At 34.8% G+C, this 25,000-nt stretch overlaps 1 protein-coding gene across 12 annotated transcripts in view; it reads right to left on the reverse strand.

The window, feature by feature from the left end:
- The window catches only part of FOXP2 (forkhead box P2), a 531,392-nt gene that overhangs the window by 44,842 nt on the left and 461,550 nt on the right, over positions 1 to 25,000 (reverse strand). For 10 of the 12 annotated variants that reach the window (XM_057550253.1, XM_057550256.1, XM_057550248.1 and 7 more), the window contains 5 exons: positions 18,968 to 19,105; positions 17,652 to 17,843; positions 15,941 to 16,109; positions 4,550 to 4,763; positions 2,688 to 2,792 (listed from right to left, as the gene is read on the reverse strand). In XM_057550253.1, the coding sequence (XP_057406236.1) occupies positions 2,688 to 2,792; positions 4,550 to 4,763; positions 15,941 to 16,109; positions 17,652 to 17,843; positions 18,968 to 19,105 (818 nt within the window). The remainder of the gene's footprint in view (positions 1 to 2,687; positions 2,793 to 4,549; positions 4,764 to 15,940; positions 16,110 to 17,651; positions 17,844 to 18,967; positions 19,106 to 25,000) is intronic. The other 2 variants (XM_057550257.1, XM_057550255.1) reach the window with 1 other exon arrangement.

The raw sequence follows: 25,000 nt of genomic DNA on the forward strand, positions 1-25,000 counted from the left end.
AGTAATTCAGAAATTTTCCTGAACACCTTTCAGTCTAGACTTTCTTCTTATATATGTATATATGGCTAAGAATATATATGTTATTCATAAGCAACTGTCCTCTGGTGGATTTTCATTTGGTGCTGGGCAAAATAGAGGAATTCTGCCAGTTTATTTGGGGATATAATGTGAGAAATAGAATTTGGGACTCTATATTTTCTACTATCCTTTGTTATTAAGCATATGTAGGGTAAATAGTAATAATGGATAGCTTCCTTTTATTTCAAACCAATGGATAAGCTGTCTGATTACAAAGTACAGCTCAAGCTGTACAATGTATTTCTAGTGCATTTTAGAAATAAAAATGCCACAATAATATTTTCTCAAACACCTTTTATAGTAAACACTGGGTACAAAATTTCTGGAGCATGGATAAACAAAAAACCTGAGAGCTAAAAACCTTTCACAGCTTTTTGACTTGCCTGACATTTTTCCCCCCAAGACTCTCAATCCTGTCATTACAAAAGAAAAGCAAAATCTTCTTTCCAAGAAAATCGGTATTAGTGGTGATGCCTTCTTCAATTCACTTTCCACAGAGACACTAAATCAACACTTTTTTTCTGAATAACTGAAATTAATTTAATAAAACGTTATTTTATTTCTCTTCAAATTTCCCACACATTTTTAAGAAAAAGATAATACTAGTATGGAAATATGTCTAATATTTCATTTCAGTACAGTACACTGGCATTAGCTCTATTAACAGAATTTATCACAGATCTTTGACTTACAGAATCTAAGCATATCATAACAAAAATGGACTAAAAGAAAGGCCTTAAAATCTACTGTCATTTGTTCTGTCATCCCTATAAAGTTAATGGGTTGGAAAAGTGGTCAGTCTTTGGGAACAAAGTTGATATTTAATTGAAAGGAAATGCTTTTTTAATTGTAAGTTCTTCAGTTTTTTAAAAATACTAACTTGAATATGAAAAAGACCCATGGAGGGTAAAATGAGAGTTCATATTTATAAGGTTGTTAGTAATAAAAATATGTATACAAATTTGACATGAATAACAATGCTCCTTTCCAAGTGTCGTAAAGGAAATCATACTGAAACAAAGACATGTATTTTTTTCTTAAAGCTTTATTTTGAATTTTGTCAAAAACAACAACTTAGAGCAATAAAATGTTTGGTGACTGAGCTAGTTCTATGGCTTAAATTGCCATACTGAACAAATAGCAGCAATAGTGCTCTAAATAATCTTAATGATAAGGAATAATATAACATATTAATAAGGACTAATATATTCAAATGAAGAAATATGAAATTAGTTCTTTAAAGAATTATATTCTTATATCCTGTCTTTATTTTAGCAAATGTTATTTTTCTTAGAGAGGAAAACTTTAGCAAAGTTACTTAACATTTTAAGAGCTCTCTTTGCTTTCAGAACGGTCAAATCAGTTTCCTATCCAACAAAGTGGTAGCTCACAACTGTTCTGGATAATAGGAGTGCAAATTTTCATTCAAGGCCATGTAGAAAATCCATAATAATATAGGAAGATTTTTTTTCTTTTAATTGGTCAGAAATAAGAAAAGGTTAAAAAAATCCTTGTGGAAGTCTTACTGTAATTCAGTTATACAGTTATTATGATGCCAAGTACTTGTGCCTTGTTGTTAAGGTGCTTTTGCTCTATACTCTGTAGTCTACCATTTGTAAACACATCTTTCTGATGTTTCTGCCAACATCCTGGCAACAAAGCAGTGCAATTTCAAATGAGCTAATTAACTTAATTGTTGATGAAGCATGAAACAGTTCATTCACCCTGTTAGCTGCTCCATGACAACATAAGAGTCTCAGCCTGTGAAGTTACTCATCTCCATAAACCTATCTGTAGCTCTCTGTTTAGATCTCTTGTATACTGAAATTGTGCGTGGAAAATGTTTCATGAAAGATGCATATTCTCATTTGAAAAAGAACCTCTTATGAATTAAAAAAAAATAAATTATCACTCTATGAAGAATTTAAGGACACACAAAGTTGATTTTAAGCTAGAGAAGCCATATAATCTATCATACAAACATAGGGCCATGTATGTTTCTTTATGATTCTCAGGGCAACAAGTAACAACATGGAGAAAATAACAACTATCTTAAAATTTTAGTTACTATTAACTTTCAGTTTTTTATTCTTGCTGTTAAATAAATACATTCAATATTATTTAAAGTAAGAAATATAAAGTCTGCAATAAAAAATAAACCTTTAAAATCTGTCTTTTGTTTAAATATATGTATGTGTGTGTGTGTGTGTATATATATATATATATATATATATATATATATATATAATATGACTTCTCACATAATGTTACTGGAAATTTTTATTGAAACCTTGAAATTTAAGTGAATCCAACAAACACGTCTTCCAGTTATTAATGACACTGCTATAGTAGGGCTACTTCTTTTTTCATTCATTCAAAAACTTTTATTGGATGACTTGTAAAATGTTCTCATGAAAAGGTAAAGAGGAAGAGTTAACCGTCTTAGCCTGACTTTGCTAATCTACTTGTTGGAACACACAGAAAACTTACAGTGTGCCTTATGATGGACCTTCACTTTCTTCCTTCAGCTTTCTTTCGTTTATTTACAACAATCTGCTTAAAACTCCCATACAATCCACTCCCTCCCCTAAAAAAAGTAAAAAACCTACTTTAAAAACTGTCCAAAGTCTTCACAAATGCTTTCACAGCCTGGCCATTTGCAAACTCCATGGCCGTAGAGAGTGTGAGAGGCCCCAGTCTCCTCATGTGATGAGCTGCAGCAAAAGAACATGGCATCAGATTGATCTCAAAAAGCCATAATCGTTGCAGGCTGCTAGCGCCTGTCAGGTTACGATCAGTGACAAACAGGTCAAAACAGGTCAATTCAGCTCAGAGCAGTCAGAAAAATTTAATCGTTCTATTGAATAGTTCAACTGCCAAGGCTAGATGATGTTCCAATTAGAGGAGAAATAGAGCCAAAGATGACTGTTAATAAACGATGAAAAACTAAGAGGACTGTATAATATCATATGCTAATCCTGCCATATGACCTTAACGTAACATTTACCTCTAAATAAAAATATATATATTCATATGTGGTCAAGTGAAAAAACCCTGTGTTTTTAAGAAAGTCATAGGAAAATCACCATAAGATTTTCGTAATGTTCTTTTTAGAGAAGATATGGACCTTTAGAATCATTTACATTGTTTAATATTTATGTGTGAACCATGTATGTTTCTGCTAGTTACAGCTGATTTAAAAATTCTACTTTGGAACGGTATTCATTAGCTATCTTTTTCTACAATTATCCAAGACTTTTGATAAGTGAGTATTATATCAGATAGACAGATCCTAGAGACATCAACCAACTTCTGAACTATATAATCATCAAATTACTCTCAATTAAAACAACAGCGTGAAAGAATTCAAAGGCATACCATTTTATAATAATGAAAGCTAACAAGAAAAAAATTTTCATGATACTTCTAGGAAAACATAAAACATCACCAAACTACAGCATTATATCTTAAACTGTACTGTAATTATATGTACGTTTCTTTGAAAAAACATTTGCTTAGGGGAAAGGGTTTGTGGCAGCTAGGCAGGTATTCACATACATAACAGAACACTATTAATCCACTCCACTTAAATATGAATTTTACAGCTATATATCATATGAGACTAAGCCATTCTGTTAAGAAGTCCTACACTTATGCTTCATCTTTTAAAAAGATAGTTTTCATATTGAGCAATATTTTAGCTTCTACAGTTTATGTAAATTACATTAAAGGACCTGATTAGATAACGATATGCCTGCATAAATAGAACTAAATGGACAAAAAAGTACATGGGTGATCCTTTTACAAAGGCAGTTTTTACACAACTAAAATAAAACAGTAAGTTGAAAAATTACCTAATATAATGTACTCAGTGTTGGTAACTGAAATCAAATAATTTTTCTTTATGAATATTGAGGTAAATTTATTCAGAAAGTTACCACCGTAAGTTCATTTTTATTATATATTTATAATTCCATCATGCCACAACCATAAAGAAGGCAAACCAGATCTTCTATCTTCTGGTTTATGATACCTGTGTTTATATGTTTATGTATATCCATTCTGTTTTCTAAGCACATGTTTGTAACATATATAAGGGGGATATATATGCATCTTTAATTATTTGAAACTGGTTAAGTTTTAAAATGGTAAAAATGTTCTCATTTCAGCAATCAGGTTAATCAAAACACCTTAGCCATAAAAATATATTGACACAATAATTCTGCATGCACTTATTAACAAATAACTTTCTTCAGGAAATTCCCCACTCTACCCATTAAACTGCTGGTATCTGAACTGCTTTTTTTCTAATGAAAATAATATAAATACAAATAATCTAAAGGTTTCTATCTATTTAATTAGTTGTTCTACACATTCTGCCCCTGTTAAGTACAAATCATTATTTTTAGTTTCACAAATGGTGAAAGTAAAGTTTGGTGATATGTAACAGAATGTATCTCCTGAGATTTACCTGTCTCGCCTTGCATTTAGAACTGAAGACTGTCCATTCACCATGGAGTGATGGGTTATTGGTGGTGACGCTTTGGAAGCGGTGGGGGAGGTAGTCGAGGAGGAATTGTTAGTAGTGAGGTCTAGCCCTCCATGCTTAATGCCGTTGTCTTCCATACTGTGAACTCCAGTCACTTCTTTCCATAACTGCTGAATCTCAGCAGGACTTAAGCCAGCTATAAAGTGAAAGAAAGCCCCACTAATATAACAAAGTAAATTTCATATAATGAGCTTAGTATTATCACTGGATTAAGGCCAACCATAAAAGTGATGTTACCAGAATTATTAATATATGATAATAAACCACTTTATACCATCAGCACTATCGTTTTCTCTTCAATAATCAGTTATTTGTTAAAGACTACCAATTCAAGAACAGTACTAGAAATAATAGTATTGGGAATAATATCAAGGATCAGTAGAAAAAACACAGCAAGTTCCATTTGAAAATTAAACTATTCAACTTTTAACTTTTTAACTATTTAACTTTATTCAAGCTTTTACTTATTGCTAGTATGAAGTTTTTATCAGTGAGGAACTGAAAGAACATTTGGAAATAACACATATCAAAAGAAATGAAAAAAGAAGTAACGTGGGAAACACAAATGTCAGGGGAAAACAGCAAACACTCACGTTAAAAGAAAAATAGATTTGACAATTATCTAGTTATTTTGATCTTTGTCAGAATGGCCAAGGAAATAACTGAATTTCATTTTGAGGTCCTGAATAAGCCAATATGCTAACTTACATGGATTAATTAAGCAGATAATATCTAAATTTCTCCTTCATTTTATGACTGATAGAATAAATCAACTACTCATTTTAAACAAATTCCTGGCTCAGATTATGTAAATTTACCTGATTTATGATGAATGAAAATAGAAAAGCTAGGTACAATACTTTAGCTTTTCACTGTAATTTTGAAATAAGGAATTGAGAGACTGTTATTTACAGTACTTGACTTACAAAACATTACTTATATATGCCAATTTCTGTGCCTTCATATATTCTTTATATACCTTATGCTCCTTAATCCTTACTACAGTCCAATGGAGCTGATACTTTTATTGTAACCAACTTATTTATGGATAAGGAAGCAAAGTGGGAGAGAGGTTCAAAAATATATCTAAGGTCACAAAGCTTATGTGTGATAAAGCTGTGATTTAAATCCAGGCAGTCTGACTTGAATGCCTTTGCTCCTAAAATATTTTATTAAAAATATGAAAACTGCTGAATAAAGATATACAGGAGAAAATGTACTTGTAATTATAATTGCTATCATTTATTGAGCATCTACTATATTCTGGCGCTTTACATTCATAATCTAAATTAACCTCACCTGACCTTAGGAATCATTACATTTTATCGATGAGGGCATGGAGGCTCAGAAAGATTAACTCTGTTGCCCCAATCACCAAGCTCATAACCAGTGGACAGAATTCAAACCTGATGCCCTGTGGGTCCAAAATCTATGCTTTTTATTACTGTGTTCATCTACAGCATATGATATAAGGATGAAAATGCTAATCAAACTTCCCCTGCCCCTCCCCCCACATCAGATGGTCTAGTGATGCTGATCAATTGCGAGCTGCATGAGAGTGAAGTGGCATGGAATGGGCAGGGGAGACTGGGGAAAGAGAACAGAGTATGATGGTGAGGAGAGCTCTCTCACCCCTACCCCTGCAAGTGGAAAAAATCATTGATCTAGACATAGTGGTAAGTAGCCCAGAGCAACAGAAGAATTCTCACTGTTCCAAACATAACTTCTGGTCAAGTTATTCATCACAGTGGAAACCTTAAACTGCTATGCCTATCACAATTTCAAACAGACAGTTTTACTGAAAGCTATCATTCTAGTGATTCTGGCTCCTCAAGATTTTAAGACATGGCCTGAGACTAAAGACAAGACAGGGTGACTCAGATTCCCAAAGTTATTAAAAGCTGTTTTTTCTATAAAGAAGAGGATGGGTTAATAAAGAAAGGTATTTCTGTTACATAGGAAGTAATTTCTATATAAAGATCATTAACGATTGCTTTAATTCTAGCTTTAACGTGGGATCCTGAAACTTTTCTGACCGTGACTTTTTGTTACCTGGCTGCATGTGTTAGGTGTCCTAACAGCAAAACTCCACGAGTAAATCCTTTTCTGTGAGAGCATCAACACATCCACTGCATCAGAACTCTCTGCTGCCTCTCTTCTCCACCGTCAGCTCTTGCCTGGACCACTGCTATAGCTTCCTGACTGTCCTCCTGTTTTCACCTTGGCTTTGGCTAATTTACTTTTCATCTGTCAGCCCAAAGTTATCTCTCTAAAGGTAAATGAGGCCATGGCACTTCCCCAACAAGCCCTCCAATGGCTTTCCAGCCTACAATGGCTTTGAACTTAGAGACAAAAAAAAAAAAAAGAAAAGAAAAAAAAAAAAACTTACCGTGGCCCATGAGGTGCTGGCAGTTATTATTTGGCACCTGCCTGTCTCTCTGACCTCATCCATCGCTGTCTCTCTCCATTTCATTCTGTTACACTAGTCTTCTGCTCTTTCTCGAATGCATCAAACATTTGCTCCCTTTCGAGCTTTCCTCTGGTGGCCCTCACAGCCTAGGCCCCTCTGGTTGCAAATCTTCTCACGACTTCTTCCCTCCCTTCTCTCAGGTGGTTCAAGGGTCACCTCCTGTGAGAGGTCTCTGACCACACTTATCAACCACTGCCCCTCCCCACCTGCCTTTTATCGTGCCCTTCCACCTCACCCTACTTTATTCTTCTTTAGGGCATTTATCGGCCCCTAAACTATATTATTTATTTGTTTTACAGTCTCCCTCCACCATTTTCTAAGAGCAGGGATTTCTTATTTTACTGGTAGACCCCCCAGTGCCTAGAACAGTGCCTGGTATGTGCTCAAGAAATAGTTGTTGATTTAATTGATTAAAACGGGTTCATACAGTTCTCGAAGACATACTGGTTTGTACACAGAAGTTCTGTGACTCTTAAAGGGCACGCTATTTATAACCATTGCTCTCCTATAAGGCCAATGTCTAAAGAATTATAAATGGTACTAGTTGATTCTAACAGACTGAGTGGCTAATAACATTTTATATTTTGGCTAAAGACTCTTAGATGTTTTTTGAAACTATACCAGTTAAAGATGTTATTAATAATTTAGTTTTTGGATTTTATTAATAATTTAGTTAACCTAAATATCCACTTCCCTTCTAAAAGTAGAATTCCATTAAACTATTCATTTGCCTTGAAAATTAGTGGTATCACCATGATATCACAATGATAGGGTGACAAACAGTAGGCATATAAACATTTGAAAAATAAAATAACCTGTTCATCATCCAAATAACGATCCTTAATTAAAAGAATATTTTAAAAATATTAAATATTTATATATTTTAAATATTTAATTTTAACTATTTTAAATAAGGGACAGAGAATAAATAATGTCAAAAAGAGATTCCTGTTAGCGAAACTAGCTCCCCAAAGCATCTACATATCAGAATCACTTGGGGATCTTTTAAAATTTCCAGTGCCGTGACCATAGCCCCAACAAATCAAATCACCATTTCTAGTAGCTTTTGAAGCTCCACAGATGATTCCAATGTACAGATAATTTGGGGGGAATTTTTTTTTAAGTAAACTATTACACTGCCCATGAGACAAAGTTTTCGCATCAACTTGCTTAGCTATTTTCTATGGATACAAAACTATTTATGAAAATGAAACAACTTAGCCAATCCATTTTGCAGCATTTTGAAAGTTTGGGGAGTTTTTTATGTTTTGATGATAGGCAAGAAGTAATTTACTTTTTCAGGCAGTAATATAACAAATTCAGCATTTCCTAAACTGTGTTCTATGGAACAGTACTCTCTAAATGCTGTTAGTCTAAGAGATCTCAGAGGCCCGTTGTTTCCATCTCGGAGACCCCTGGTTCATGTTAGCAAGTAAAACAGTTCTGAGATATCTGTCTAGTAACAAAGAAAACTTGAGTCTCTTTCTTAAACTCAGTGTTTTGCAAATGTGTTTGAAGGAAAAAAATTAACTCAACAGATTCTTTTTACAATTACACTAATTTATTTCAGTTTTAAATACCAGGTATAGGCTTAGGATTCAAGTGATCTCCAACCCAGGCCCTTTCCCTGAATTGCAGGCTGCCTATTTGGCATTTCCACATAATCCTAACAAATTCTCAAATCTTACATGTCCAAAACTAAGCTCCTGTTTATACAGCTCCTCTGACCCCAACTCACTCCTCTAGCAGGTTTCTTTGTCCGTTTTTTTAACAGATACTTATATAGTGCTTCTCATATGCCAGTTACTTTTCCAAAGGCTGCATACATAACAACTAATGTAATGCCCAAACCACTATTATTGTTTTTATTATTATTATTACCATCATTATTTTCATTTTAGAGATGAGGACACTGAGGCACAGGAAAGTTAAGTAACTTGCTCAAGAGCTAATACGTGGCCGAGCTCCTCTCACATTTTCAGGTCATTTCTCACACAGCCCCTTCCCAGGACTCCTTTACTGGCTCCCTTGTCTATGAAAGTTCAACTCCTCCCTTCTCCTGTGGTTGCTTAATTTTTTCCTATCCTTGCTTTTTAATTTTTCTCCTTAGCAGTTACCACTATATATTTTACTTGACTTATTTGTTGTCTGTCTTCTACAGTCTGTCTTGTTACATTTTTTACACTAAAATGTAAGTTTTATGATGGCAGAGTTTGCTGTCTGTTTTCGTCATGGCTTTATTCCCAGCGCCTATACGAGTGCCTGCAGTGAGTAAAAACTCAATGAATACTACTTAATAGAGCTGTTCAGGGACTTCCCTGGTGGCGCAGTGGTTAAGAATCCGCCTGCCAATGCAGGGGACATGGGTCTGAGCCCTGGTCCAGGAAGATCCCACATGCCGTGGAGCAACTAAGCCCGTGCGCCACAACTACTGAGCCTGTGCTCTAGAGCCCGTGAGCCACAACTACTGAGCCCGCACGCCACAACTACTGAAGCCTGCGCGCCTAGAGCCCATGCTCTGCAACAAGAGAAGCCACCGCAATGAGAAGCCCGTGCACCGCAATGAAGAGTAGCCCTGGCTCGCCACAACTAGAGAAAAGCCCACACGCAGCAAGGAAGCCCCAACACAGCCAAAAATAAACAAACAAACAAACAAATAAATAAAAGAGCTGTTCAATGGACCAGAACACTAGTGTAGTGGCAAGCACAATCTGGGAATCAGTGGACTATAGTATCACAGAATATTAGTCAACTTAAAATCTTAAGTGAAGATTATTCATTTTTCCTTTAAAACATATTTCAAGGATATATACATACAATACCACTGCTGAAAAGTTTTATAATTTCATAATTTAAAAATTCCTTGCCCACAAAAAATTGAGAAACCCTATTCTACTTTTGTATAGTGACTTGGGCTTCATTCACTGCCAGGACTACAAATAAGCATTAAAAGGTTTCTTTTTCCAGGAGTTGAGAGAATAAAAAGAAGAATTCCTAATCAAATTGCATATAATATGACAGATAAAGCAATTAAATAATAATTCTTTATTTCTAGAGCTAGAGTTTGCAGAGTACTGGGTGCCAAGCACTGTGCTAAGAATTAATGAAAATTTTATCATTCACGTCGAGATTATACATTCTTGGGGCATACAAGGTTTAAAAGTTTCACTTATTGGTAAAAATTACATGAGCATCTTTTTCACACTCAAAAATAAACGATTCTTTCCACGTCCTTTTATTTTTTACGTCCAGTAATTACTTTTCAATATTAAATAATTTTAATATAGTATGATATAAAGTCAGTCTACTGTGAATTTTTAATTAACTTATTTTCTAGGGTTATTTACAATTAAAAGTAATAAAAGTGAATTTTGGTAAAAGTATTTGTATTATTCATATATTTTATTGAATGATTTGATATTCAATACTTGAAATTATTGAAATATTATCATTAATTTTCACTTTTCATCTTCAATTTTACATTTTGAAAAACTAGTATACACGCATGGCCAAAATAATTGAATCACAGAGAAGGGTATGCATTGCAAAATTAAATTTCCCTACCAGCCCTGACCTCTGGGTCCCCAGTATTCCTCTCCAGTGGCAACCATTATTCCAGTTTCTGAGCTACCTTCAGAAAGCCAAGTGTTCGTTTATAATTTGCCAAACCTAACATCTTATTGATCTGTATTTGACTAGGGGTTTACTATAACCTGTAGGTAAAATGCCCATCTTTAAAATGTACTTTCAGTGACAGGTGGATGTACCTAATACACATTTCGTCCAAATGCTGAATTACAAGAAGTAAAAATAGCTATTTGGCTGAAACTGAGACCACAGGCAAATATCTCCACCAAGGAAAGAATTTCTGGGATACAGGAATATATCTGATGTAAAAAAATTCCTGCTATGATTTTACTATTAAAATTTTTACAGGCTGCATTTTTACAGTCTGATATTCTATTACAAAAACAATGATTTCTTATTTTTCTTGATCATGACATTTTAATGTGGCAAAGTTGACGTTTTCCTTTTAAGTCTTCCCTCAACACATAAAGAATTGACAAATAGAACTTTTTTTTAAGGGAGATGGCCTAAATGGCATTAAACCCATTTTAATATACGTATGTTAGTATACTAAACAATTCTACAACAATTAGAATTATGATATAATTTAATCTCCCTCTTCCTGTCTCATTTAAATTTTCTCAACAACTAACTCAACATATTTTTAATATTTCCCTATGTATTTATTTATCCCTAAGTTAGTTTTTATGCATAACAGCATTCACAAGTAACTCTGCAAAGTTTTATTCCTCCCACTATAATAAATGTACCTTCAAACTTTAGCTCATTGATGGAGTTTTCAGCATGTAAAACCCCAAAGGAGATTTTCCTAAATTACAAATAGAAGATTTACTGGTATTGGAAAGGGAATACTAAAATGGTAACAATAATTCTGCATGACGTACATTGTTCATAGTGCTTGGTGCTGTTACCCTGATTAGATATATGTTCTATGTAAGCCCATGATCACAGATTAAGCAAAAAAATCAAGGATGCCAGAGTGGTGTTGAAGTAGCCATTTGGCTATTTAGATTTCCATAAGCAAAGCATGAAGTCCAAGCCAAATAGCTGACTTTGGCTGAATACTGATGCCAAAGAAAAACTTCAGCACAGTCCTAACTCAGCATGAAGGACATTATATTTTATTTTAAAAGATATCATTTTCTTTACTGTTCAACAGATTCCAAGCTCATCTAGTTCTACAAGGTGTTAGTTTAAACCAGGACTGGCTGCTTATCTAGCATTCCCTGTTTGGTCTTTCAGATTGGTAATGAAAATGTTTGTTTTAGATAGCTTCTACAAATTCAAAAATATTTTAAAAGCTGGAATTAAACATATGTACACATATACAAATATATATGTGTGTGTGTATATATATATCCCTATAGTAATACTAAACCTATGAATATATTATGTATTGGGATACACTGACTTCTATCTTATGTCAAAAACATATCAAAGTTTAAAGTGCATGTCACAATAATTTCCTATTTTTTAACCTGTAGACAGTGGTACTGGGTCATGAAAATATGTCACTAATTAATTACTAGTTGATATTTAAAGTACACATTGTATCAAATAGCTTTATAATCAGTATTTTATTCAAGATTGATTTACAAATCCATCCTTTTTTGACTTCTGTATACCTATAGTCACTCTATATACATCCTTAGAGATTGTAATTTAATTGCCTATTTCACATTAAAATCCAATATTATAGTAATGTTCATGATGGCTTGAAATGCTTAATATTTAAAATGCCTTACTTTAAAATGATAAAATACATTACATCATTTTGCAATATAGAGAAAAATGTCTGTAAATCTCCTTATCAAAATTATAATTTTGTTACATCTATCTGATTCTCATGTACATATTTTTATACGGTTGAAAGAAATTGTAACTTTAAAAGTAGTCTGAGTAAGCTGTGTTAAATCATGGGGATAAATATTGCAAATATAGCATATTTTTAAAGATACAATGAGAATATCATCATTGCATGTTAATCCTACTTGGTTTTCATATTGCTATTATTTGTGGCTAATTAATCAACCAACCAAAAACCTGAGGCAAAGTGAACTGCAAATTGATAAAAAAAAATATTAATTGTCCAAAATAACCAGTAACTGAGGCAGAAATGATTCAGGGCTTACATTATCTAACAATTATTTCTTTACTTTCTCCCACTCTGAGATTCCAGAAGAGCACTATGAACTTATGTTCCTTTACTGTAGCTGATTTATGACACATTCTGCCTGTGTTTGGCTGATGGGACTCTCCACAATGGCACTTTTCACACATTCATCTAAACAGCTGGAAACACAATGATGACTTCCATCTTTTTTGTTTGGACCTAGAGATTATCATACTAAGTGAAGTAAGCCAGACAGAGAAAGACAAGTATCATATGATATCACTTATATGTGGAATCTAAAAATAAAAAATGATACAAATGAACTTATATACAAAACAGAAATAAACCCACAGACACAGAAAACAAATTTATTGTTACCAAAGGGGAAAAGTGGTGGGGAAGGATAAATTAGGAGTTTGGGATTAACATATACACACTACTATACATAAAATAGATAACCAGCAAGGACCTACTGTATAGCACAGCGAACTATACTCAATATTTTGTAATATATATATTGATATATATATCTGAAATCACTTTGCTGTACACCTGAAACTAACACAACATTGTAAATCAACTACACTTCAATTAAAAATGTTTCTTAAAAAATACACTTTCTGCTCAAACCCAGATATGTTTTCAGATTTACTTCCTGTCCCTCAATGTTCTCCATTCTGTGAGTTTTATTTCTCATATATCTTATGGAGAATACAAATAGAAGAAAGTAAGTGGTGATCATTTTGTTGGGTAGAGAAATAGTGAATCACTATGTTGTACAGACCAGGAACTAACCCAGTGTTGTAGGTCAATCATTTCATGATGCATGTAAGTCAAATCATTATGTTGCATTATGCTGTATAAAGTTATACAGTGCTGTATGTAAATTATATCTCAATAAAACTGGAAGGGAAAAAACAAATAGAAGAAAAAAAAGAAGATAATTCTGTCAAAAGAAAGCTCAGAAACTAGAGAAAGTTTTCATTTGAAAACTATTAGAATGGTTATATCATAATGAATTTTCTTGTTCACAAGATATTTGTACGCTTGTTTTGGAAGAATGCAGTTTAGCAAATATATTTCAGATAAGTTACATCTTGTTTCTACGAACATCTATTTTAAACATTCTTGAAATGTTTGTTTGAATGGTTTTACTCAAACAAAATCATACTTCTCTATTGAGGAGAGAAAAAAACCCAGATCCCAAGTATAGACTTTATTTAAATTTTACTAAGAAAATCAATGACATGAATTTATTGCTTCTGTTTTAGTACAGTTTCTATGAAAGAAATCTATATTTACGTTGAACTAATTTATAAACGCCTTTATTTTTTTAACCTTATTTCTTTCTTTGTCCTCAAGTTGTATTTATTTTTCCAAAAAAACAATTATTTGTGAAGAGAACATTCACTGCTGTGGTGACACTATGGTTTATTCCAATTCTCTTTGGAATGATACAGAAAAGTGGGTTTATTGCCTTGTTTTTCTTTCACTATTTAAACTTTATCTTTCTTGATTTCCTAGGAGTGATTCAGTCAGGTGAATTAGAGGATCCGAAGTCAAATGAAAGAGGAATTCTGGGATAAATAAGCCATGGAGACAGTAATTTGATAAATAAAGAGAAAAACATTTACCACAATATTTATAATTTAATGTGCCCAAAATAATAATTATGTGTATTTAAAAGACTCTTTTATTAGCCTAATTATAATTTTTGTCTATTTAATTGTTCTTGATTTTCTTCCGTGTATCCTATAGAGTCAGAAAAATGCACAGCAAGTACTACTGCAATGTGAGCCCCTCTGGAACAAATATAAGTGACTTGAATGAAAGTTCACTTGGATTAAAGTTGTTCCAACAAAATCCAAATGGAAATTAGAATATGCTTTTAGGATGTTTATGGATACATGACTTTTACCTGTATTGAGAATTTTAGCACACAAAGAATCATTCTGTTTACCATTCTTTTTCATTTTTTTTTACTTAGAACTCTTTCCATTTCCCAAAAGTTGAGTCAAATAATGAATATATACAATTGTATATTTGTATGGTATTGTATTATTGAATTATCAAAGTACATCCGAAGTTTTCTTATCAGAAAAACAAGAATACAATTGCCAGCTTTTTAAAGCTGTAATTCACAATACAGTACATGTATACGCAATATGCTTTTACAGAAAGGAGGATCAATATGGTCCCAGGATGCATGATGAGGTCCCCCAAAGCATAACTGGGACTATTCTCTGTAGAAATACATAAAGCCTTCCTTTTATATATAGCGTGAAGATTAGGAGCCTCTATCTTTTTCTTATCAGTTGTCCACCAAAACTCCTATCAGCTCACTTATGTTAAATGGAGTGTTGTTAGCCTTCATACTAATCCAATTCCCTGCAGATCTTCAGTGTGTATTCAATAGCTTGAATTCAATAGCTTGAATTGTGTTGCCCTTATACATTTTCTTTCATAAGACTAATAAATACACATTTAATATCTAACAAAGCACTTGAAAGCAGTTTACTGCACACTTAAAAAGCAGTGTGGAGTAAAACTTCTGAGTCTCAAGAAAAAGGGGCATGCAACCATGTTAACAGTCTTTTTTTTTTAATTTTTATTTTATATTGGGGTATAGTTGAATTACAATGTGTGTTAGTTTGAGGTGTACAGCAAAGTGATTCAGTTATACATATACATGTATCTATTCTTTTTCAGATTCTTTTCCCATACATGTTATTACAGAATACTGAGTAGAGTTCCCTGTGCTATATAGCAGGTTCTTGTTGGTTATCTATTCTATACATAGTAGAATGTATATGTTAATCCCAAACTCCAAACTTCTACTAACTTTGGGTTTTGTTTGTTCTTCTTTGTCTAGTTGCTTTAGTTGTAAGGTTAGGTTGTTTATTTGAGATGTTTCTTGCTTCCTGAGGTAGGACTGTATTGCTATAAATTTCCCTCTTAGAACTGCTTTTGCTGCGTCCCAAAGGTTTTGGATTGTCGTGTTTTCATTTTCATAACAATCATGCTTTAATAATAAACATAAAGGTTATAAAAACGAAAGTTCTCTAGGTGTAAGGTAGACAGGCCACACAGTAGCAGCAAGTGCAAGCTGAGAAATGGAGCGTGTGCCACGGTTCGCATGTACCTTGAGGCAGCGACTGGACAGGAAGGGCCGCCTGGCCAGGTGGGATGGAGATGAGTCCCTGACGCTGAAGGCTGAGCAGATGCTGCTGCTGTTGGAGTTGCTGCATCTGGAGGAGCTGCTGCTGGAAGACAAGCTGCTGGGCCGCCAACTGCTGCTGCTGCTGCTGCTGCTGGTGTCAGAAAACCCAACCCAGTGAGCGAACGGACGGCTGAGACCAGGGTCTGCGCAGACAGCCCTCCTACAGAGAGACGTACGCTTCTTTCATCGCCCCCGTACGTTTGCGAATGGTCATCCCATTGTCAAAGCTCAAGGGCAGAATGTGAGCAAGCTCTAGATTTCTAGTTGCTTTTCTTTCAAATATTAACACAGCAACAGAGAACCGAGGAACTTGCATTGAAAGGGGATGGAACAAGGGCTAGAGAAAGCCTGTCACAAAAGTTCAGACTTTTTAAAAATAGGCTTATTGCAGATGATAATAAATTTACTTAGACTCAAAGAATGACACTTTACGGAAACAGTCAACTTCGACAACACTTTTTTTTCCAACTGAATAAGTTTGATCTGCAGAAGTCCATGACCATGGTCTCTAGCGATCTATTAGTAAACTGGGATGTAGCCTTCATAGGACAGGACTGTTAGCTCTCTCTCTTCCCCTTCTCTCTTATTGGAATATATGAAAGGTAGAATTATGTTCAAGGCCAAAAAAAGTTGCCCCCTTACTGGAAGGAAAAGTATAAGTTCCCATTTTGTGAGGCATTACAAGACAAAGCAGACTTCTTTTGGACTCGGGAGGGTATGAGAAGGCAGTCACACTTCAGAGAAAGGCAAGCTGCTGTGGAGGACCTTTCCTTTTTAGTTTGGGGAAAAGAGAAACTTCTGATGCGCTCACTGGAAAACAGACTGCATAACGGAGCAAGTCATGTGGATTGCCCAAAGCCTCCGGAGAAATAAGGGAGCAATTTCTATTCTGTAGTTGATGGCTGTCTGAAATTCTATTCACAAATCCAAACAGAAACAAAGCCTCAGGGGGTCAAAACTGTTTCCTGTACGTTTGCATAATGGGCAGCTTGAAGACAACGGCTCTGTTACCTGCTGATCAATTTAACTACTTCAACGTGTTTTGTTTGTATTATGTTTATATTTGATGCAGTTTGCTGACAAGCACAAGCTAGGCCTGAGAAGCCAGCTTGTCAGTTTGATTTATGAGCATATCAAACTGGAACTTTCTACTCGCCACTCCAAACCTACAGTAGCAGTTCATTAATCAGGGGCCTGTGACTTTGAAATCTGCGCTCAACCACTTTCTCCCTGGCTTCCCCTCCCCCCCAACTCCCAACCACAGGCTCAATTTGCATGCATGTTCTCTGAGCTGCACCACTGAGAAAGGTAAGGTTCCCTCACCAACTTAGATTCTCGGTGAATACAAGATAATCAGTTACTTTGTCCACCACACAGCTTGCTCTTTGTACACTGTGATTCATCAGTGAACAGCAGACGACAGCAGCACTGGATTGTGACTCTCAAGTCCCACGCTGCAAAGAAGGAGAGCAGGAGAGCTCTCCTGTTACTGTCACGAAGCTCAGTACCAATGCATGATAATGCATCTTGGACAGCAAGAGCCTGGAGATGGGAGCGTCTAACACTGCCCTGGCCTCCGAGTGCCCTTCCCAGCCTCGCCCTCCTCTGCGTGGGTGAGCCGGCCAGATCCTACCTCTTTCGCTTGCTTTCCAGGATGCTGTGGCGGCGGCTGCTGCTGTTGCTGCTGCTGTTGCTGCTGCTGCTGTTGCTGCTGCTGTTGCTGCTGCTGTTGCTGCTGCTGCTGCTGCTGCTGCTGTTGCTGCTGCTGCAAAAGCTGAAGATGTAACTGCTCTTGCTGTTTCTTGTAAAACTCTTGCAGTTGTTGCTGAATAAACCATTTTGACTTTAATAAATAAAGGCAAAAGTTGCATGTATTATAAACCCCCTAAACTCTTCTAGACTGGCACAGGGTAGAGTCTCCATTAAGATTCGTCTCACAAGAACAACCATAAATACGCATTGGATTCCAGGAGACAGATCTACACGTACATTGTTTTTTCCAAGGCAGCTCTGAAACTTTCCAATCCAGAATCCAAAGTATCCTAAACGAAAGGGTATAGAAGATCTGAATTCTGAATGGCTAGAGCCAAATGAATACCCTCGATGATTATATCTGCAGCGTTAATAGCACATAAAAATAGGTTCTGCTCTACCATTTATAAGAACCAACTATAGAGTTACATACAATTAGAGTGACCAGTTCTTACTGGGAAAAAATTGTAAACCATCGGATGGACAGGAGAACGTCAGACTTAGAAATATAAGTAACTGGCCTACGGTCATCATCACAGAACATAGCAAGTCGTTAAATCTATAAGAATTTAGGTAAAGCACATTATTTTCTCTATGAGAAGTAAGTCTATAACATAAAGTCCACTTTATATAAACTCAAAGCTCTAATAATGTACATATTAGGAACATTAGTTTTGCTATTTAAAAAAGATTAACATCATGAATTGGTGGCTCAGCTGTTCAACTTTGTTCTAGTTAGTAGCTACTTCTATTCCTAAAATCTGAATTTATTGTGGAAAGGAAAGTTTGGGACGTTACTTTCCCTACTGTAACAAAATACCCAGTTCCAATTTCATACTTATGTGAACTAAAAGGAGGGTTGAAGGGTTAGAAATTTCAAAAGCAACAATTATCTGTAAGTCTCTTTGCACTTTTGTTGGCAAGTCTATAAATCCAAAGCACCTAAGTATTTGAATATTTAAATATTGCTTTATCTCATGTTGAAATGGTACCCATTTCTGCTCTTACTCTAGACGTTAATGAATTTAAAAAGACTAAGGGATCTAAATTTTACTACTCAGCTCTACAATTAACATGCTACATTTATGTTCTAGCATGCTGACAGGTTGTCCTTTCCAGTGGAGAAGGAATTGTCATATATGCCCATGGCACTGTCAACATGGGTGCTAGCACTCCGAAGCAGGTAATCCACATTACCTGCTGCAGCATGACTGCCTGCTGCTGCTGGAGAAGGGCTTGGAGCTGCTGAGGAGACAGGACTTGCTGCTGAAGGATCTGCTGCATTTGCTGAGGGGTGATCACCTGGGGAGTCATCATGGCCACCGACACAGGCACCTTGACAGAGACAGAAGGAGAAAGAGTGGACGTTACCAAAAGTCTGTTAACCTACTTCATAGCTATATGGCATCCCTACCAAATTCTTTAGTAGTGATGACCAATCATTTTTATAGAATAATTGTTATATTATTTAACTATTTAATAATGATATTTTAGGTACCACAGTATTTAGACACTGGCTTTCCAGAGGCATCAGATGTCATCTGATTCCACCTTCATGTTCCACACCTCTTACGTATTATGCTAAGATGTGTTGCTTTGACTAGCATAATTAGAAATAAACAATTACATGTCAGTTTTCTCAACACTTCATAACTGATAATCTCATCAATGTCATAGTGCTACAAGTGAAAGCCTTTTGACATGATTTACAGGTATGATTAAGATAGATATGATAAAGATTAAACGACTGGAAAAATACACATTTAAATATCTGTTATCAAAGCTAGTAAAAAGAATGTATGTGCAGTGTACTTATTCATAAAATATAACCTGTCTTCAAAATTTAATATATATATATATAAAATATACACAGTACTAGAAAAATACACACAGTAATACATATTACTACATGAGTACTTGCAGTAACTCATATAGGATATTTACTTACTTACATATCCCCAGAAAATAGCTACATAGATAGGTCCTCTCCAAGAAGGGATCATAAGCCTCGTATTCTAGCTTCTCCTTTAAACGTTTTCTTATTTCAAGCTAACTAAACTTAAATCTGGAAGTCTAGAAATCTAAAGATTACTCAAGGGTTATTCATTAAACTGAAAAATAAAGTATTTTGCTCAAAATGTCCTTTCTACCATTTCCTTCTCCTTCAAAGTTGTAAAAATTAGAGTCAAAAAGAAAAGGAAATAAGGAGGGAGAGAAAGAAGCAGAAGAGAAAGATGAAGCAAGGAAAATACAAAGTAAGGAAAAGCCAGGGGGAAAGTCTGAGAGAAAGAGAGAAAGGCTGTGGAGAGACAGGAAAAGGTTGGCAAGAGAGGCGAACAGGAAGTCCTCCTGCACAGAAGCCTGACGCATCTATCTGCTCGGTTGGGCGGCAGTCACACTCTTTGAAGGCACTGCTTGTACTAACCAGCAAGTAATCAGACAACTTGTCAACTTGCCAAGTTTGCAACCTTTGAAAAAGCAATCATTTTCTTTCCTAGAAAAAACAATTCACATTTACTGTAAATAAAAGCAAGTATTTATATAAACACCACTTGTGAACAAATTCTTGGGACAACATGTGTCTTTGAAAACAGAAAAAGATTAACAGACATGGTTCACAATTTATCCTCAGAGTCATTTTTAACACAGTTCAAACTTTTCGAGTCTGGCACTTTATATCATAAACAAAAGAGAAATTAATAATGAAAACAAAGTTAAGGGCTTCTCTGGTGGCGCAGTGGTTAAGAATCCGCCTGACAATGCAGGGGACACGGGTTCGAGCCCTGGTCCGGGAAGATCCCACATGCCGTGGAGCAACTAAGCCCGTGTGACACAACTACTGAGCCTGTGCTCTAGAGCCTGGGAGCCACAACTAATGAGCCCGCGTGCCACAACTACTGAAGCCCGCACACCTAGAGCCTGTGCTCTGCAGCAAGAGAAGCCACCGTGATGAGAAGCCCGCGCACCGCAACGAAGAGCAGCCCCCACTCGCCGCAGCTAGAGAAAGCCTGCGTGCAGCAACGAAGACCCAATGCAGCCAAAAAAAAAAAAAAAGTTAGAAGAAAAAAATAAAGGAGGTTCAGGATGGATTAATTCCTCTCCCTCAAAAAAAACCACTTCATATTTCATACTAAAGAAAGAGTATTTTCTATCCCTTGCTATCTTGAAATATGGATTAATTAGATGTAATTTTGTAACATGAGGGGAAAGAATCACAGAATAACAGAAAGGAATTCAAAAGTGCTTTTCAAAAATATTTCTGGATTTTTTTTAGAACATACTTTCATACCTATAGATTACTGTACTTGAAAGTATCATAATAAAAGGCATTCTGAAATGTATGCTGTAAAATTAATTGATCCAATGGGTTGCCCATGTATTTAGTTGTTTAAATATTTAATGGTCAGTTTACTTAATTGTTCTTTGATAAACAAAAAGAATGGTTAGAATAAGCAGTTTGGAAAAAAATTATCTATCTACTAAAATGCCTTTCCTTCCAGGAATAATTTACCTCATACTGTCTCCAAATAACAAGGAATGAAACTGAAATGAAGGAACAGAGAAAGACAAACAGGTTAAACGTTAAAAAGGCTGCCAATCCAGATAAATAGATAGATAAGTGGGTAGCTAGATTATGTATATGTAGATAGCTATACACATGCATATAGATAGATACCTTCTATAAAGTCTATCATGTGATGAGAAACTTGTCACACCTCTCTCATCTAACAGCCCCTTACCAATTTTTAGCATATGTAGTATTTTCACTTAATTAACTCTATCTACAAGTAAAAGTACTTTATGTGTAACTGATAACAAAGGCACTTTATAAGAAAAGTTATATGAATGGAGGTATGCAATTATTATTGTAAACTGCAAGTTTACAATCAGAATTCATCTTATACAAATTATATTACCCTATAGCTTGCTGCTAGTATGACTGATTTGATGTACAAGCAAGTTTAAGCAAGTTTTCTACCTTTGCATTCTTTAGAGTTCATTAGTCCTTTCACCATGGTTAAATTAATTATGTTTTATTCTTGAAATGGTTTGTGAGTGTCTTCCTTACATCTAAAAGTTTATGACATAAAAATAACCATCATGTCATTGTCATCCTAAAATCATATGTATCACACTTATGTGATATTCTGCAAATTTTAAGCAGATTCTGGCCTACCCTCTAGGAAACTGCCATCTAACACAAACAATATACAGACATAAGGATATGTAGAAAAAGAAATCAACTAATTGAACACTCTACTTCCATAAGATATGTACAAAACACAAACTGAAATTAATTATATATATAGGAAAGCACAAGTACACTTCTGAGGGATTTCTAACATTACAAATAAGCCAATACTATCACCTATAAATCTACATACATGAGCTCATCCAAAATGAAACATTTGAGGCTACTAAAAATTTAAAGTATTTTATTAAATAGAAAATTAGTTTTTCCTACAACAAATGTCAATTACATGTTATATGTAGACTGCTCCACTGGCCTTGTTTAGAACATGCAGAACTTCTCCACTTTTAAGTGAATCATTTTAAGTGACACATTTCCTTTATTCCTCCTTTATCACTTTTGTTACTGTCCCATTACCTTTCTTTGCTACTGCAAGCTACTTTAGGAATTCACTGACAAAGACGAATAGAGATTAACTGAGTACATAAATTATTTTTGAAGATTATACTACTTTATCAATATTTAAACAGGCAAAACCAGCATCAGATTTGAAAGTCTATGGATAACTTTCTAAAATATATATACCTTCACAAGTTAGGTGTTAAGCTTAGGGAAATATTTTCCACTAAATATATACTTTTATTCATGCAAATATTCTAATGAGGGACCACAATTTAGATGTGTGATAGAGGAGGGGAGGGAAAACTTATCTTAGATGTTTTCTGGTGAGAAGGCAAATAAACAACTCGTTGGGTCTAAGAAATCATAATACATTATGCAGCTACCAAATGAAATCAAAAGGAATGTCTGGTTTAAAATGGGTGTCCCAGTGAAAACTGCAGTCTATCAATTAAACTCTTCAAGAGTGAAGAAAAGAAAAAAAAAAAAAAAGAGTGAAGAAAAGAAACGCAGTAAACTTTGGTTGGGAGATTTTTCTTTTTTTCTCTCTTGATATTTACTATCCTGACAGAACTAAAATTCCCCATAGTGATGCACCAAATAAGGCTTTCATTTACCCTTATTTATTTTCTCATTAGCTGAATTAAGCACCAACTTGATATGTAGCTCTGTGCACCAAGAAATACTGGGTAAACAGACATAATGACAGGGTTATGTATTCTGAGATGAGAGAGGAAAAATTATGAAACTTGAAATGACTCAAAATGGTAAAAGCCAAAAGCATTTAGATATTATCCTAAAATAGGTCGCTGATGACTTCAGATTTTTTAAGAAATAAATTATGCATTTACATTAAGTGTACCTCGATGAAAGGGTCAAAAAGTTATTAAGAGACAATGCAAAGACCATGCCTCCCTTCAAATGAATCTCAAGAGTTAGTGTAAGACTTATGAAAATGGATCAAACTTTTAATTTGCTATAATAAGCAAATCGTCTTTTTAAAATCTAGTTCAGCTGGAGCATTTCTGAATGTGTTGGGTTTGCATGTTAAGCATGTCACTTAATTAAACATCCCAGTTCTGTGTGGGTGATCGGAAAGGTGCCTAGCATAATGTTAGTCCAATTCTTACTTCACTAAATGTGAATTGGAAAAAACAGCCACAACCTGTGGATGAGATTTAAAGTGGAAAACACCATTTCCTTGTTAACATGGTCTGCCAAATACTGGTTCACACATCCCTTTATTTTTCACTTAAAATTTGAAGATAAAAAGAAGTCCCGATCTCCAGGCCCTGGTACTTAAAAAAAATTTTTTAAAAAAGCTCTATTAAGATTAACTACTTGTATAAAAATGCAAAATTGGTTTCATATTATAGTATCTGCTCCTATTATAACAGACTATTGATAGGAAATATGTGATTGTACATTCTTTGATAAATTTTTTTCTGTTCACTTCTTCCATCTCTATACTACCTATATCTATAGTTTATTTTAACATAAACTATTGTATTGCATTGCCAGCCTTGGTCCAAATTCAAGCCCTGGTTACATGTATAATGTCTATCATAATAATAGCCTTTCAAAAGCTTCCTGGTTTTATGGTATCAAAAAGAACTGACAATGAATTGAGTGGTATTTGTAAGCTTTTCATCAAGTACTGAACAGGAGTATTTAAAGAGATCTGGGATGGACAGTGCACACTGCTATTTAATGCAATCTTTTAGCAGCAGAGAAATAGTGTGACAGGAACAACAGAAAGCACGGCACAGTGCAATCAGACACTGAGATGCCTTTTCATCATGATTCATCACCCCTTAGTTTCTACTATACTTTAAGACATTAGTTTTAATTTAACATCCATTTAATCACTTTGATAAAGAAGAGTGTTTTGGAAAGTAGAGTTTGTCTAACTTTACCCTTCTCTTAGTTACACACAAATATTTCAGAAGAGAGTCGAGTCTTTTCTTTGTACTACTGGTGAAAATGAGGCTGTTCATATAGGCATGTTGTTACAGAGATTATGGAGAGGTGATACATAATATGCTACACCATATGTTTAAAGACCAAAAATGCAACTTCTAATCTCACTCTGGCTAATCAAGCTGCTCAGATTATTTTACATACATCTTTGGTTTAGGCCTTGACATGCCCTTGTTTTTCTTTCTTCTGAAAGCTAAAGTTCCTCTCTTTGATTAGCTGAAACATTTGCATGGTCACTACACATTTTTCATTTTATAAATCATTATGCATTAGCAGTCTTGATCGCCTAGCTTGACTAATCCTGACGAACTGAAATCACAGCTGAAGGTCAAACTCCATCCCACTGCACATTCATATTCAAACAAATCTGCACCATTGTTCATTAGGCTCCTAAAATCATTGGAAAGAAGTTACTGAATATCTTACACTTATTCCTTATTCCTTCCAAACTTAACCCACAGAACGCTAATGCTTAACAGATGATAAGAGCAGAATACAAACAAAATCAATAACACTTTGCAACTGGAGTGCCTGGTTTTATTTTAAGTTTTAAAAACTAGAATGTAATCAATAATTACACAGAATTAGAATACTTGAGTACTCAACCAATTTGAGAGGGGGTTGGACTGTAGAAAGATATATTCATTTATGAAAATGCT

This window comes from Balaenoptera acutorostrata, chromosome 7, assembly GCF_949987535.1.
Source record: "Balaenoptera acutorostrata chromosome 7, mBalAcu1.1, whole genome shotgun sequence".
Classification (NCBI taxonomy): domain Eukaryota; kingdom Metazoa; phylum Chordata; class Mammalia; order Artiodactyla; family Balaenopteridae; genus Balaenoptera; species Balaenoptera acutorostrata.